General features: G+C 39.4%; 1 protein-coding gene across 1 annotated transcript in view; it reads right to left on the reverse strand.

The window, feature by feature from the left end:
• ephb3a (eph receptor B3a) overlaps window positions 1-5002 on the reverse strand; it is a 61005-nt gene extending 56003 nt beyond the window's left edge. The window contains exon 1 of the mRNA XM_041802790.1: window positions 4496-5002. Within this exon, the coding sequence (XP_041658724.1) occupies window positions 4496-4559 (64 nt within the window). The 5' untranslated portion in view covers window positions 4560-5002. The remainder of the gene's footprint in view (window positions 1-4495) is intronic.
• Between the last annotated feature and the right edge of the window lie 12387 nt (window positions 5003-17389).

Genomic DNA, 17389 nt, shown 5'->3' on the forward strand with positions numbered 1-17389 from the left:
CCCAAAAATGTCCTTTTAGCTTTTTTTTCTGTGATGGTGTCAAAGTAAATTGGTTTCTGTATCAGTCTCTTACAATGCCTCACATTAAAAGTGTGTAAATACATCAGTCAATGCAAAGATGTGGAACCACAACCATGTAGCCTGTGTAAATCAACAGGCTGCAGAATAATTAACCTATGACTTCACCTTACATCCACAAGATTGTGCTTGCTGCAAATAAAATGTTCACAAAACCGTGGCAGCCAATATTGCACCACTAAAATTCTTAACACTCTGTCATGGAGAGAAAGCTGTGCTTTGACTAAGGTCCAAGTATCTAAATCAGTATCAGGAGTCAGAAAAATGCTTTTAACCATCTCCTGTCATCACTATATGATCCAGTCTGCAGCTGTAGATCCTACTTCTGGGCCCTGCCTGTTGTTTAAAATCTAGGTTTGAATCTAAACGGGACTGTGTTTTTCCCATGAGGCCAACTCGGCTTTGATACAACCTGCCAGAGACGATCAGGCTCCAAGAATCAGTGACATATTTTAAACTGCTTCTAAAAGACACAAACTTTTTTGTTCTAATTTTTATCTTTCATTGCATTTCTATGTTCTTTCTGCTACATTTTCATATCTTTTGTCATCTTGCTTTAACTTTTTGTCTTTTGATATTGTATCTGTGTCTCCCTTGCTGTCTGGGTTTCTGTTGTGCTTCTTTTGAGTTTTTTATGGAAGATGTAATGAGAGACTTTAAAGTGACTAACCTAATTCAACAGAGGTCCAGCCAACTGCTGCTAAAAGTCTCACAATTAGTGCAATGGGGATCACCTGAGTGCAGTGAATTTTACTCAAGTGACTGTAGGCACCTATGTCTGGAAGGTCCAGTCACTGGTTAATCAGTATTCCTGGCTACCATTACACCATGAAGACAAAAGAACACTCAGAGCAATTCAGAGAAAAGGTTGTTTAAAAGTATAAATCAGGGGATGGATACACAAATATTTCCAAGGTACTGAACAGCCCCCAAAGTTCAGGTAATACCATCATCAAAAAATGGAGGGAATATGGCGCATGTGTGAATTTGCCTAGAACAGGCTGTCCTCTCAAACCGAGTGACTGTGCAAGAAGGAGACTAGCTTCAGCAGCTGAGATGGGAGAGACTCTGCATACAATCAATGCCTGGGTTCTTCACCAGTCAAAGCATGATGGGAGAGTGGCAAAGAGAAAGACACTGGTGAAGAAAACTCAGATTAAATCTGGACTAGAGTTCCCCACAAGGCATGTGGGAGACTCCGTGGTCAAGTGGAAGACAGTTCTTGCCAACATACAAGATGCTGTTTGGTGGACACCAAACACTGCACATCACCACAAACAAGCCATTCCCACTGTGAAGCATGGTGGTGGCAGCATCATGCTGTGGGGATGCTTCTCAGCAGCCTGCCCTGGAAAGCTTGTAATAGTAGAGGGTAAAATTCTGCGAAATATAGGAAAATCCTGTAGGACAGTCTTATCCACTGTGCAAGAGAAACACAGCTTGGGAGAAGATTTATTTTCCAGCAAGACAATGACACAAAGCATACAGAGAACACTACACGGAAATGGTTTAAAGGCGACGAGATGACTGTTCTAGAGCAGCCGAGACCTCAATCCAATGGATAATTTGTGACTGGGCTTGAAAAGGGCTTTTCTCACCCGATCCCAGTGCAACCTGAAAGAGTTTGAGTATCTAAAAGAAGGATGGAGTAAAATTACAGTGTTCAGATGTGCAAGCTTGATTTGGCCTTCAGCCAAACTTGATGTATGCACTTTATCTATGCAGTCACTTATTTTAATTTTTTGTACATTCTTTGGTCTAAGAAGCCAAGTTATATTTACATTGATTGATTTATAAATTCAATAAGAGTGTAAAACATCCAAGAGGGTGAATACTTTTCTATAGGCACTCTACCATTTGTTATAATGATATAAGACTGATGGTAATTTATGAACCATTTTGTTTTTTCTAATTCTCTAACAAAAATGCAAAATATCCTTGACTTTTGACAGTACTTTGAAACAAAAAGGGGTCTGTTTTCTTAAATTAAAATGTTTTTTTGATAAGTAGAACTATTATTAGGCAGCAGAAGGGGCTGACATCAGATATCCTCAAGCTGAACATCTGAGTCCCCGCTTGCATCTTGCTTTAAACCCCTCAAACTTCAGTTTTAGAAAGGTTCTTCCAACAACAACTCTCTTCACCTGAGGTGCATTATCGTCATCTCACTAAATCCTCAGATTGAAAAAGATCCCATTTTGTTCCACAGTTCTCCCCCTCCCTGTAAATTTACAATGCCTCTGAGATGGCCTGGCTGCTATAACTCAAATCCAGAAATCTGCCCCCCTCCATAAAACTACAGCAGCGCTGGAGTCTTTCTGCCCCCGGGGTAAGAAAACAATGCTGCAGTGGGAACTTTAGAGCACCACCACCCGTGGCATTTAGGGCTGTTTTTTTTAATATTCCGATCACCCACTGGAGCCAAAATGCCACACAACTGTGCATTCTCAGTGCGCTCTGGGAGCTCACACATGCTAATGTTTTATTCACTTTGTAAGGGAGCGAGTGCAGCATGAAAGGGAGGCCTTGCCTTGTACGACGCTGACACTCGCTGCCAACAAGCAAACATATGAAATATTAACAGCCAAACATCATCATCAACAATCAGAGGATGATCAAATGCACAACTATAAATAGGTGCGAAAAAATCTGGTGTTCCAGCTTTAAAAAAGTGACTTGTGAGCTCGTTCCAAGCAGAGGTTCATTTGTATTTTGGAGCATGCCTCTCTCTATAGAAGCACAGTGATAACAGTCGGCAGTGATGCTCAGTTGGACGCTTGATGAGCTCTTTTTGAACAAGTCAAGCTGACCTAATTCAATCTCTCTTCAGGGCTGCTTGCATCTGCTTTCACAGGTCAACAAACAATCATTCGTGTTGATATCCTGATGCAAAAGAAAGCGCTGAAATGCTAATAAAGCTCTCCATTCATGTGAAAACCGTCTGTAAACTTGATGCATTTTCCTGCTATGACACGCATAAACATGCTGTAGATGATTTTATAAAGCGCTTCCTGAGCAGTCGTCCATCTCCTTTATGAGCTTTTTAAAATAAGAGTACAGTAAACGCCGACTGTAAATGAGAGTAATACAACATTAAAGTGTCACAAGTGCTGAGGCTTTTACTGCAGTCTGCTGGTGTGAGTTGGAGATAAGTCATCACTGTATCAGCTTTTGTAAATACACTCTAAGTTGCTGTGCAGCTTTCAAAAACCATGCGCACATGCTTGCCAATCTGAAAAAACTAAATCCAGATCCAAGCCATGTGTACAAATGCACTGAGTAAGCAGCAAAAGGCCGTGCAATCATCTGCCCTTCATGTTGATCCTCAGAGGACAAACATTAGTTAACCCCTGTGCTTTGAGTAACACTTAGCCGGCTGGTTTTTAGGGGGAAACTGGGGCTGACTGTCACAGCGTCAGAGCCTTCAGGGACTTGGAGGGGGCTGCTGCCGCCGCATTGATTTACTCGCTGACACCAGAATTGATGAGGGATCAGGCTGGCCACGGTCCAAGAGAGGCAGATTGGTCCGGGAGGGAGGAGGAGAAATGTAGCTACAGCTCAGAGAGAGAGGAGTCGTCGCCAGGGTGGGTGGGAGCAGTGATGGAGGTGGTGGGCTTCTTCTTCTCCCTTGAGCACCACTCCCTTGGTGATGGAGAGTGCTTCAGGGGCTGCAGCTTACTTGTTAAGCCATTGACCTTTAATTCACACTTGTCGACTAATACGTTTCACATGTGTGTCTCTGTGGCGCTCCAGGGGCCACAATTGATCCACCTCGGGGTCTCTGTTTAAGCGTCCACACTGCTGAACCCGACACCTTAGGCATTCATCATGCGAGGAGTGTTACTCCTGGTGGACGGTGACACTGAAGGGACAAACTGGGTGTGAATCTAAGCTCCAAAAGGTGGGGCAGGTGGGCTTCCTCACTCAGCTTGTGGGTGTGACATCAACAGGGGACAATAGCAACAGGGCAGTCCTCCATCCGCAATGGAAACACTTGGATGTCATCACACACTAAACACACCACACAGGGGGAACGAGGCATGCTGATACATGTGTACATGAGCAGCAATCACAGTGCAAATTGATACTCAGCTGAATAGCCCATTTAACAGCGCTGGCTGTTTTATATTAACAGCTTTAATTAACCAAAACATGAGTGGAATCTGCTTTACAGATGTAATTCAAGGTACAGTAAGCAGCAGCAGAAACGACTGATTTAAACTAGAACCCATATGAGATAAACTGGCAGATACAAAGCACAATTTCTGCTGTTTTTCGTTTCATGTTTTTCAGTGTGTTTATGGGGATTTCTCAAGGAGACAAAGAGGGTTTTACTGCCAAATTCTGATGCATCCGGGCAGCCCCATTGTTCACCCACGGGACACAAAAGTAGACAGCAAAATAAAAGACGACATACCTTCTACAGCCAGCACCACGGGCACAATGAGGCTGCACACCCACAGCAAGTAATCCATTGTCATAAAACAGGCGTTTGCAACATGAAGAAAGGTGTGCAGACTGGACCCTCCGGATGGATGGATGGACACTCAAACACGGAGCGCCGCAGCCGAGCTTTTTGTTCCCCCTCCGATGCTCATGTCTTCGGCAGAGACAAAACACCCTCACCGCCCCATTCCTCCACAATCCTCCTTCACCAGAACCGAGCGTTTCCCGGGTCCAGTTATTCCTCCAGACTCGGGCTGAATGCGGTGCTGCTCAGTCTCATTCTCTGTATCTCACTTTACCCACACAGAACCTCTGTCCAGGAGCGCATCTCCGTGCTGCTGTCCGCCCCGAGCAGAAGGAGGGAAACCCGGCCGTGAAGTGTTCTCTCTGCCCGCGGAGGCTCCGTGTAGTCCACTCCGGTTAACTCCACGGAGCTGTTGCTCGTCTGTGAGGGATGTGCGTCGGAATGGCAACAGTAGGACCCAGACACAGAGGGGGCTGGGGGCTCAGGCAGCGCCAAGAAAGACACAATAAATGTCAAGCTTCCGGTCAAGAGTTTCAAAATAAAAGTTTGCAGTGAAACGTTAATAACTTCATACATATATTTACGGGAAGCAACAGAGAATTGTTACCAAAATAATTTTCTTTTTCCCATCTTTTATTCTTTATATTTTAATATAATTATCTCCCAGTTAATTTACCTGAAAATTTTTTTTTATTTATCCCTTTATGGCTTTTTATTATTTTCACTGCTGTTGCTTTTATACCCTGCTCAAGCTTTAACATTTTAGATTTTAATTCCTTTCATTATTTTATAGCTTTGATCAGGGGTGTAGTGAGGGATTTTGGGCCCCAGCAAAGGATGTTACACAGGTCCCCTCCTAACTGGCTACCGAGGTCAAATAATGTTGCATAATTTTTTACAAATACATATGCATTTTAATGTATTTTGAAGCATTATGTCCCAATGTATATAAGCAATGTTTTTTACTATGGTTAAACTGAATTTACTTGCATTATTTCAGCGCTGGACTATACCATTTGGGCATTTTTGAGGGAGGAGCAGAGGCTGATACAAATTTTAGTCTGTTGACCAATTCATTTTGTAGCTTTTGATTCAATAATGACACTAATAACTAAGAAAAAATAGATAAAACACACTTATTATTGCAGGCTCTTAAAGGGCCCCTCCCTAATAGAGCCCAGGTAATCAGCCCAGGTAAGATGAGAAGCAGTCATTTACATCTTTCAGTCTAGAAAGGGTTACAAAGCTATTTTCAAGTCATTTGAACTGCAATAAACTAGGGTGAGAGCCATTATCCACAAATGGAGAAAACCCGGAGCAGTGGTGAACCTCCCCTTTACTCTGGTTATCTTTGTCAAATATTTAAAGTTGTTTGATGAAAATTGAGGTGTGTTAAATATTCTTAAAAATGTCAGGTGGGGGCAATACTTTTTCAGAGAACTGTAAATGAATGCAAAATAAAAATGCAGAATATTCAGATTAACTTTACATTTCTAATTTTGTTCTATGCTTTTAATTAACATTTTAACTCCTATTTTAACAGTACTTTATTTTCTTGTGTTTTTTAAGTTAAGGTATATCTGCTCTTGTTCTTGTATAGACTTACTCTTTATCTTTGAAAAATCAATTTTCCTATATGTGATCATCTTAGAGTAGACTAAAGTCCAAGAATTTCTATGAAATGCAAGAAAGACAAACCTATCTTATCACTATATAGATTCTTTATTTACTGTGGTCAGCTATCTGCTTGATGGTTAAAACAGTCCACTGAATTAAGTTCAGTCAAACTTATATAAATGAATATTTAAAAAAAAACTGAAAGAATCATATGTCTTCAAAAAAAGCTTGGAATTTTTAAAATATATCAATTATGTCTTAATTATCATTGATTTTAAGAAATTTTTGCTACCTTAAAAAAAATCAAGGTATGACCTGGATTTTCATAGGGGCTTTACTTATATTAATTCTTATTCAAAGGTCAAACAATTTTTTTTCTTCAACATTCTCAGGCAATTTCCTAATGCAAAAAAATACCATAAAACCACACAAACGCTGTGATCCCCTTTCGCTCATTCCTTTGAATAAACCTCATTTATCGAGGAGAGATCAATAAAAAGGTGAGTCACACCTGACAGAAAACAGCAGCTGTTTACTGAGGTCAGAAGATGACCTTATCAGTGATGTCATGGCCTCTTTTTTCCCATCACCTCTCAAACTACCCAGGTTTGACGTCACTGCTTCGGCTGATGAGCTCTGTGTAATCCAGCACCCATTTATTTTAATTAACACATTTCATGCTCTCATTTTGAAATCAAAAGTTCCAAACTTCCGGGTTTCCTCTGTTTGTTTCCGGTTAGCTTGACTTAGGTAGAGGGGGGGCGCAGAGGATGAGGGTGAGGAGGAGGTGGTTGAAGGAGGAGGAGGATGGTTGTTGGCTGGTTGGTTGGTCAGCAGACAGAAGTGGCCAGCAGCCCGCAGTGTGTGTCCGTGCTGGCAGCAGGGATCGCCGGGATGGACGCTCCGCTCTCCGCCGCTCGATCCGGATCAATTGTGGCATCAAACGGACTGTGGAGGGAAACGTCGATATGAGCTCTGATAACAATGGACAGACAGCGCCTCCCGCGGGTTACTGACCGGCCATTGAGACTAATCCTGCACAATAACCACCTGTGATTAGACTTACACACGGAGCAACACTGCAAAAACTCACATTTAAACAAGTGTGTTCGCCAAATATCTGCTCCAACATATCTTATTATACCCAATATAATCAGCATTCACCAATGCAAGATAGGCTTCTTATTTTAAGCTATTAGGATTAAATTCGGGGCCTGAGATGCTTGAGTAAAAATAGCTGCCAGTGCAGTTTAAGCCTACTTGTTGAGTGTCTCCTGACAAAGCTGAACGATCTAAATGAGCTAGTTCATCTCATCTCAAGACACTTCAGAAGCAAATGTTGCTTCCCTCACTGGCAGATAATTTAAGCTCTTAGGTTTTTTTCTTTAATGTTAAAAATAAAATGTCACTCATGACTTGATCAATTTCAAAGTCAACATTAAGAGACACAATAATGCTTCTGAAGCTCAAGCCTTTGTAGCACATTAAGGCCCCATAGGAAGCCCTTATTTCTGGAACCAGAGCAAGGTTTTATAGATGGAGATTCAGCTCTTTTCAGTGAGTTGACTCAGCAATAAGAGCCAGCTATTTTGTCAAGCCATTCCTTTATCAGCACCCCAATTTTTTTAACATAGTCAAACTTTTCTTGCCTGCAGTTCAACCTTTGATTGATGTGATATATTTGATTATAACACACAAAGCTTTGTAGTTTCCCCCATTATTACTTTACATTATTTTGAAAACTTAAAGCTCCAGTGAGGAATTTTCAGTTTGTGTTGATTTGGTGCCCCCTGTTGACAAATTAATACCTCTTATGTTGTTGCATATTTTACCTTATAGCCTGCTTTATCATGCCAAAAACATCTCATCTAGTTGTCTTTAAACAGTAAAACAAATGTAAAACAAATCAATGCAGAGGTCGCGAATCTTCTTGCCCATATCTTGTTTGTTTTTATTGGTCATAAAGAGGCTTAACAGCCTCTGTTTTTTTTTTTAATTCTTTTGTTTAGTAAATAGGCATCTTAAAATGTAAATCTCCTTTTGTCAACAACAAAAGTAAAATGGGTTGAAAATTAATAAAATGGGTGAATAAAGGCAAAATATTGTGGATACAATGGAGAAATTGGACTTTAAAAATAGTGGAAATGGGTTAGAAGTGGCAAAAATCACATAAAAGCATCTAAAAATAACCAAAAAATGGCAAATATGGGTTTAAGTGGCAAAAAAAATGGCATAAACAGTGGTAAAAGGGGGTTAAAATTGCTGAAAAATGCTTTAAACTGGCAAAAATGGGTGAAAACTTGGTAAAATGGGATGAAAAATTGATGCGAATTGGCACAAATGGGTTAACTGAGACACAAAAATAGGCAGGAGTTGGCAGATATGGGCTATACCAGCAAAAATTGGTATATCAAATAGTTAAATTTGCTTAAAATGGACAAAAACTGTGATAAAATTGGTTGAAAGTGGCAATAATGGGTCAGCAGAGGCAACATTAGGCCTCAAGTGGAAAGATTAGTGGCAAAAAATAGGTAGAAAAAAGTGGTGGAAAGGATTTTAAATGGACAAAAATAGGTTTTAAGTTGCAAAAACGTGTTAAAATTGGCAATGAAATGCTGGGAAAAGTAATGAAAACGGGTTAAAGGTTGGCAAAATTGCAGTTAAGTGTCAACAGTTTAATTTCAAAAATACTGTTTTTTAAGGGCATCTGGAGACTCCCTCTCAATATCTCTCTATAAGTGACGTGAATTTACAGACTGGACCTATACATTTGCAGAACAGACTCATAAATGTGAATAATTGACCTGCAAATTTGCAGAATTGGCCGTGAATTAGCAGAAATACCTCTGAATTTGCAGAGTGGACCATGGAATATGCAGAATTGGCAAGTGAATTCAAAGAATGGACTACAGAATTTCCAGAAAGGACCCCTCAGTTTGCAGAATTGGTACCTGAATTTGCAGCATGACCCTGTGAATTTGAATAATATTGGCATTATTTTGTAGAACGGCATTTTAAATTTGCAATGTGGACTCATAATGTGAGTAGATCTGGATTGCAACATGGACCATAGAATATGCAGAATTGGCAAGTGAATTTGAAGAGTGGACAACAGAATTGGCAGAATGGACCCCATAATTTTCAGAATTTGTATGGAATTTGCAGAATGGAAGGGTATGTGCAACTTAACGGTATGGACCCCTGAATTTGCAGAGCAGCCCTGTGATTTTGTAGAATGGATGGATTGGCCAGAGTCCATGTCTGCAATGGCTTCATTTTTGCTTGAATGTAGCTGTAGCATAATGTCACTTTTAACAGAATTGGACCACGTTTCTTTTTTGAAACAAAGCAAAGAGCCACACTGTAAGCTTCTTTTGGCAGAGAAGATGTTTTTACACCTCTCCAGACAGGCCTTGGCATGAGTTTTATCCACTAACAAGCTCCACTGTTCATAAACAACGGCAGCATGTCATGTCAAGCTCATGTTATTTAAGCTGTGCATGCCTACTACCCCATTTTGTCTTGACTGGCCTGTAATGAATGTGACAGACAAAACATTTGTCCAATCACCTTCTGAGAATTGTTTGAAAAGTCCTGCCCCCCCAAAAGGCTTTGAATGGGAGGCTTCCCAGATGAATGTGAAATGCATCCCATGCTATGGACATATATAAAACAGTCTGTCTGGCATGTCAGGTTAGTAAATGTGCAATCAGGTCTGTCTCTTGTGTTGGGGGCTATGAAGGAAGATACAGTAGAGTGATAGCCTAGATCAGACAGACTGTCTGCCCTCATTAGTTCATGTCATACTTTGACCTTTTTAAGTCTCTTGCAGTCTCTGGTTTTAGGTCCCCTTCCAGCAGACCCACCCGCTCTTTTGTCCCTTAGCGGGTTCCAGTGGAGACCAAGGGAGTGTGTGAGTGAATATTTGTGTGTGTAGGTGCTATTAGCAGCTCTCAGCTCAGAGACAAGGCTCCCCTTCACACTTCTAATTCATCCCTCTGCGTGCCCCCACACCCACTGCTTCAATCCCCCTCCTGCTGCAGCTAGACACAGGAACACACACATGCAAAGTTTCCCCCCAGATTCCCTCCCCTTTTATCCCCCACACCCCTCCCTACTTCCAAGCAACTCCCCAAATCACCTCCACCCCAAAGTCTCTTTTGTCCCCCCGGCTTTGTGCGCTAATTAACTACAGTTCAGTTCCCAGCAGGCTCGGGTCAGCCTCTGCTGCTGAAACCAGTGATGGACAGCTCTCTTTAACCAGATATACACAAACCAAGTACCCTGCTCCCCCAGAAGGCCAGACAGGTTCCCTCCCAGCAGCAGCAGCAGCAGCACAGTCATTATGAAGAGGTATTTAAATAATAAGTGACAGTGCAAAACAGGCGTCTCTCCTGACATGTGGTTCTTATTTGCCTCATAACTCGCTTGTTTGTTTGTGTGTTTAAGAGGCTCCTGAGAGACTGAGAGAGTGTTTGGACACAATTTACAAATCTGCTAATGACTGCAGCTTTATAACAGTCCTTGAATTCCCCCAGTGTCATAAGTACACAGTGCAGTACATTTTATTCCTCCTTGTATTTGGAAATATCCTGACAAGCCGAATTCTGACTGTAGGAGATAGCAGAGTACACCGGGCCTTTTATATTTGCAGCTGAGTGGTGAAAAAGCCTTTAATTGTACATTACTGACAGTTAAAAGAGGTCCACAGAGCCGTGTGTTAAAGTTCATATGCAGGTGTTGTTCCACTTCAACCTTTCGCCCTCTCTAATGCGATGAACTGGCAGCTAAATCCCAAGATTTCAGCTGCTGACTGGACTGGATTGTGTGTGTGTGTGCTTCAGTTGTTGCCGCGACAGGCAGAATAAAGAATTGCTGCTCTGGAGAGTCCTCCCATCCCTGCCGCAGATGAGAAATCAGTTCTCAGGCTCAGGGGGAAAAATACATATTTTACAGAGCATGGAGAGGAGACATGACGAGCCGCGGCTGAGGTGGAGGGAATGAAAACGGGCTCTGTGGGACAGCGGTGTTAAGCTGACAAGAAGGGATGACAGAACATCTCCACAAAGCCAGACAGCCTCCTGCAAACTAGCCGTGAATTATGGAGTCCGTCCAGTTCAGGGTGCTGTGTTTATAATAAACATGCATGTGCACATCAGCAGATTGTGTACATGTAGGCGGATACTTGTAGGATTATATCTGACATACAGTATGAAGCCATCTCTCTATTAATTTTACATGAAACTCTACATCCTTTGCTACTGTGCATACAGTATGTTAATGTTTCTTTGTTTTGAACCATCTACTATCTTATGTAAAGCCTGAAAACTAAAATCATAATGTGTTATTATAGTTTCAGATCTTTCTACATGCATAATTTATCCTACATATGGATATAGATGGCTTATTAAAGCCATAGGACTACAGTATATAAATAATCAATGAGTTTAGGTTATATATTGTCTTACTGAACCTCCAGTGACTTGAGCTTTAGACTCTTATGCATTTTTAGTTTCTCCACTTATTTGGGATCAATAGGACCTGAAATGTCTAAAACCTCAGCCAGAAGGTAGTTTGGACCAAAAAGGATGTCCACAAATCTGGTGTCAGTGTCAGTCACTGAAGGAGGTAAAGAAGTGGATGATGGACCACATGATTTTTTTAGGCCAAGCATGAACAAAATTTCCACCAAAAGTTATGAAATTTTAGGAAATCTTCCTTTCCAAAATCCACGCAAATCACCATGTCTGTGAAAATGGTTGAATACTGTTTATTCTATAAATATTCCAAAGAATACCCCCCAAAAGTTCTTCAAATAATCCCCAAATGTTTCAGAGAAACTTTATCATAAAGTCTAAACATTCAAAACAAAATCCCCAAAGATTTCATGTGCTTCCTAAAAATTTTAAAGCAAAATTTCTTGTCAAAACCCCAACAATTTAGAAAAATGTCCCCAAATTCTGTGAAAATGATGGAAAATCCCCTCGAACATTCAAACAAATTTTCTGACATTTCCAGAGAGAATCTTGAAAATTTCAAAGATAGCTCCCTCACAAAATTCCCAATCAAATTTCCCAAAGCTTACAAATCATTTCCCTAAATTTCCATATACAAAACGAAAATTTCCACAAAATTTCCAAATTCCCCCAAACATCCAAACTCACATTAAAATGCAAAAAAAAAAAAAGAAAAAAAAAAAACCCAAAGATAATTTCCCCCACAACTTCCAATAAACTCCCCAGTAAAAGCAAGCATATTCCCTTAATTTCCATAAAAATACATGAATGTTTTTAAGAAAATGCCCTTAAACAGGGGTGCCAAACTCAAGGGCCCGGATTCTGGATTCAGGACTAACCTGAGGGCCTAACAGGGTAACCTTTTAACCATAAACTGTCAACCTTGTTTCACCGGTAATAAAAATACGAAAAAAAAAAAGAAAAAAAACTTAGCACAGATGATAAATGATTTGGCATTTAAAAAGTTAAAAAGCTAAGTTTAAAGGCTCGCAATCTGAGAAAGGTACATTTATTAGTTCAAAAAAGTCAAAACATGACATTGAAATTGAAAAATAATGTTTTTTAAAGGCTAATATATTAGAAAGAAGTCAAAATCTTAAGTTTAAAAGGTCAAAATATGAAACAAAATTTAATCATGAAAGTCAAAATATGTTTCAAAATTTTAAATTGTGAGTTTCTGAAAGGTCAAACTATTGGATTATGAAGTCAAAGTCGAAAATATGAGATAAAATACAAAACGACTGATTTAAAAGGTCAAAATATCACTTAAAAATTAGAATTATGAATCTTAAAGTTCAAAATATTATATGAGGAGTCAAAATTAAGAGTTGAAATGCTCAAAGTATGAAATAAAAAGTCAAAATCCTAAGTTTGAGTCCTAATTGTGAGATGCTAAATTGAAAATGTGAAATTAAAACAAATTAATTTCTTTCCCACACTCCTGACTTCTTGTTTAAATATTTTTACTCCTTAGTTTTTCAGATTTTGACTTAACAAAGATAACTTATATCATCAAGAATAAATTCACATTTTTATACTTGAGGAAATCTGCAGACCTCATACTGTTATAACAGAAATACGAGATCATCTTGCAGGCTGGATTTAACTGTTCCATGGGCCGGATTTGGCCCACGGGCCTTGAGTTTGACACCTGTGCCCTGAAATATCCAAGCAAAATCTTAAAAATTTCAAAGATTACCACCACCAAAAATTGACAATCAAATTCCAAAAAGTTTACAAAAAATTTCCAAAGATTCTGCAAAAATACCAAAAACTTCAGAGCGAATTTCCCCCAAAAAACTCAAATCAAATTCTCCAAAATGAATAATTCATTTTTGAAATGTCCATGAAAATGCCTAAAAATTTCCAAATGAATTTTCCCCAAACATCCAAATTTCTCAAATTCCCTAAAAAGAAAATCTAATTTCCCCAGAAACCTCCAATAAACTCTCCAATAAATACAAACATACCCCCAAATATGCATAAGATTGATGGAAAATTCCCCCTGAAAAATCCAAACAAATTCTCTTAAATTTCCATTAAAATCTTGGAACTTTCACAGATTGCTCCCTCCCAAAATTCCCAAAGTTTAAAAATAATGTTCCCAACTTTCTATAAAAATACCACAAAAATAAATTTTCGCCCAAAAACTAAAATCAAAGTCTTTAAAATTACAAATGCATATCAGAAATTTACATCGAATTCCAGATAAATTTCCCTAAACATCCAAATTTCTCAAATTCCTACGAAAATGTCTAAAAGAGACCAGTTTGCCCTGAAATTTTCAGTAAACTTGGCTATGAAAAAAAAATCCCAAAAATTTGAAACAAATTCCCTAAAACCTGGGAAATTTCTTGGATTGCAACCTCCCAAAATTCATAATCAAAAATTTCAAAAGTTTACAAATAATTCACCCAGATTTCCATGAAAATACTAAAAAGAAATTACTCTTTCCAGAAATTAAAATAGAATTCTGTCAATTCCATAAAAATGCCAGAAAAAATATCAAACAAATTACCCCAATCATCCAAGTTTTCCAAATTCCCATGAAAATGCTAAAAAAAAAAAAAAAAAAAAAAACAACAACAACCCAAAAAAAAAAAAAAAAAAACCAAAAAAAAAAAAAAAAACCAGAAACTTCCGATCAAAATTTCAATGAAAATATTTCGGCAAAATTCCCAAGATATCCAAACAAATTCCATTAAATTTCCAGAAGAGTTTGCCATTTAAAGAAAATTACTCAAACTCTAACTGATATTCTAGACAATTATCTAAAAAGTTATAGCAGAAGTCAGTCCTATGTTGAAGGAAAGCTAAAATGTAATGTCCTCATCTGGTTTTCATTGGCAAAGATTCTGATATGTTTTACCATTAAAGAAATCTGGAGGAGATTTAAAAAACAAAAAGCTTAATCAACAGCTGTGTGAGCCAAAACCATCAAAGTAATAAGATGCATTATTTAGTCTACAGTGGATGTCAAATCAATAAATTTAAACATGCATATATTCCATTTTAAAACTACAACAACATTTGAACTGAACCAAATAATAAATGTAGAAAGCATTCACTGCAGTGGCCATCTACACTATTCTGGTGTTTTTCAGTTTTAAAACATGATCTTCATCATCTGCTCTTCATCACTTCACTTTATTATTTATGAAACAGGCTAATAAAACCCCACAAAATCAAGAGTATCATTTCAATGGTTTTATAAAAGCTCAATTGCAACACCCAAAACCCACACACAAAAAAACTTTTTCTAAGCCATTCAGAGGTGGGCTAGCTGTGTTTTGGATAATTATCCTGCAAACAAATTAAAAATATTGTATTTGGTAGATTATTTCTTTTTTGTTACAATGCTTCTTGGCATTTAATCTTATACCACTGGAAAGCCTGTTTTTTTTTTACCCTTTAAATAGTGCCACATTTGTAATCAACATGCATTTCTGTGATGAGCCAAATCTTCTCTGCCAATGCCAAACATTTTTCTTTGCTGTTGCTATTTGACTCTTGTTTAGAGCTTCTGGTACCCCAGGGTGCTGACAGTCAGGCACTTTATTGTCAGTACCTGACGTGGACCCTGCTACAGAGGTCAGCAGGTTTCTGTTCAAAAAATCTGCATGCCATGTTTGACTGATCTGGACAGGGCCTGTGTGATAAGGCAAATTGAAGCTGGTGCTTCGCAACCAAATATTTGGAGTGAGCCCTTGTGCCATCTCCAAACTGAAAGCCAAGTTCCATACAACAGGGGAGGTCAGAGATAGGCTGGGGAGGGGGTGTCCCAAGAAGACAACACCCCCAAGAAGACTGTTTTCTCACCCTGTCAGCACTTAGGAACCAAGGCTGTCTTCTACAGATTAGTAAACGAGGTTTGTAGGACAACATGGCTGACGCCTCTCTGCCCAGACAATCTAGTACAGACTACACACATGCCATGACATGCCACGACTGCACTTCACTGTCAGGCCTATATGTGCTGATGTGGGAAACACGTGCACTGGAACCTGAATATGTGGAAAACCATTATGTTCAGTGATGAGTCCAGATTTTGCCTAAGGTAGTTGGAAGTGTGGAGAAGAAGTGGAGAACACTATGCTGATTGCTGCACTGAAAGAGAAACACCTTTGGGTGGGTCAGTGTGATGGTGTGGGACAGCATCTCCCTAACTGGAAAAACAAGGTTTGTCATCAAGAGATACTGAGATGAGATTCTGCAACCAATGGCAATATCATATCTCCACAGTCTGGCAACAAACTCTATCCTCCAAGATTACGGGGTTGAACACTTGTGGGAACAGCATGTTTGTGCCGGCGTGACCACCAAAACCACATTGGCTGACTTTTGACAAATAATGTTTGAAGAATGGGATGCCATCTCACAGCAGTGTGTGGCCAGGCTGGTGAGACTGAGGCTCCATCCACACGGAGACGAATTCAGGAGTATACGCAAAAAAAGTTATTTGGGAGGTCATAAACGCTATTTTTAGAAACCAGATCCCAGAGTGAACAAATCTGTAAACACCCATCATTTCATCTCCATGTTGACATCCAACTGCATCTTTCTTGAAACTATTATGTCATACATAGCTTAGCCCACTTACACCACATGCGCGAATCAAACCAAAAAAACAATGGAGAATTACAGAGTCGTGTTCATGCTGCAGAAGCTACCTTATTATGGTTTTTTACAGCAAAATCTGATGCTCCTTCACCACCACCGAGGACAGCATACGCCAGATGTTCTTAAATCCACCACGGAGAACAACCAGAAGGGAACCAAGAGAAAGTTTGTGGCAGTTTTCTGTAATCTTCTTCTCTCTTTTGATACATTTCTGTGGCAGTGTCACACAGTTAAGCAGGCATTTCCTGAAACGATCAAGTGTTTACTGAAAACTTTTTCAAAATGAAACGGAAAATACATTTTTCGTCTCCGTGTGGACAAGGCCTGAGACTCCAGTTTGTTAAATGAATCAACTGGGTCCTCCATCGCCCGTCTCCAGATGGTACAAAATGCAGCTGCACGTCTTTTAACTGGTATACGTAAATACGACCACATTTCCCCCATTTTAGCCTCACTCCACTGGTTGCCCATACAATTAGGATTAATTTTAAAATTCTTTTATTTGCTTTTAAATCTCTAAATGGTCTTGCCCCGCCTTACCTCTCTGAGCTTCTACACCCATACACACCCATCCGCTCCCTCAGGTCACCTGCACCTGAAGGTGCCTAAGACCAAGCAGAAGCTCAGAGGGGACCGTGCGTTTGCTGTTGCGGCTCCAAAACTATGGAACGATCTACCCCAGCACATAAAACAGGCCTCTTCTCTACCCATTTTTAAATCTCTTTTCAAGACCCATCTCTTTTCTCTGGCCTTTAACACACAGCAGTTGTCAATTTTATTTATTTATTTATTTGATATCTTTTATGCATGCCTTTGTCTTTTACTTATGTTTTATGTCTTTTAAATTGATTCTGTATCTTATATGTAGTGTTCTTTTATCTCTTGTGAGCTGCTATGTATTTGTATGTATTTTTTATTTATTCTCCTGTACAGCACTTTGGTCAACTGTGGTTGTTTTAAAGTGCTTAACAAATAAAGTTGGATTGGATTGGGTTGAAATTGTTAAATTGCTAATATGCCTTCAGACTTCAATCAGCCAATCCACCAAACAAGAGTTAGTGGCAAAATAAGCTTTATGGCAGATATG

The sequence above is a fragment of the Cheilinus undulatus genome, linkage group 13 (assembly GCF_018320785.1).
Source record: "Cheilinus undulatus linkage group 13, ASM1832078v1, whole genome shotgun sequence".
NCBI classification, from domain to species: Eukaryota; Metazoa; Chordata; class Actinopteri; order Labriformes; family Labridae; genus Cheilinus; species Cheilinus undulatus.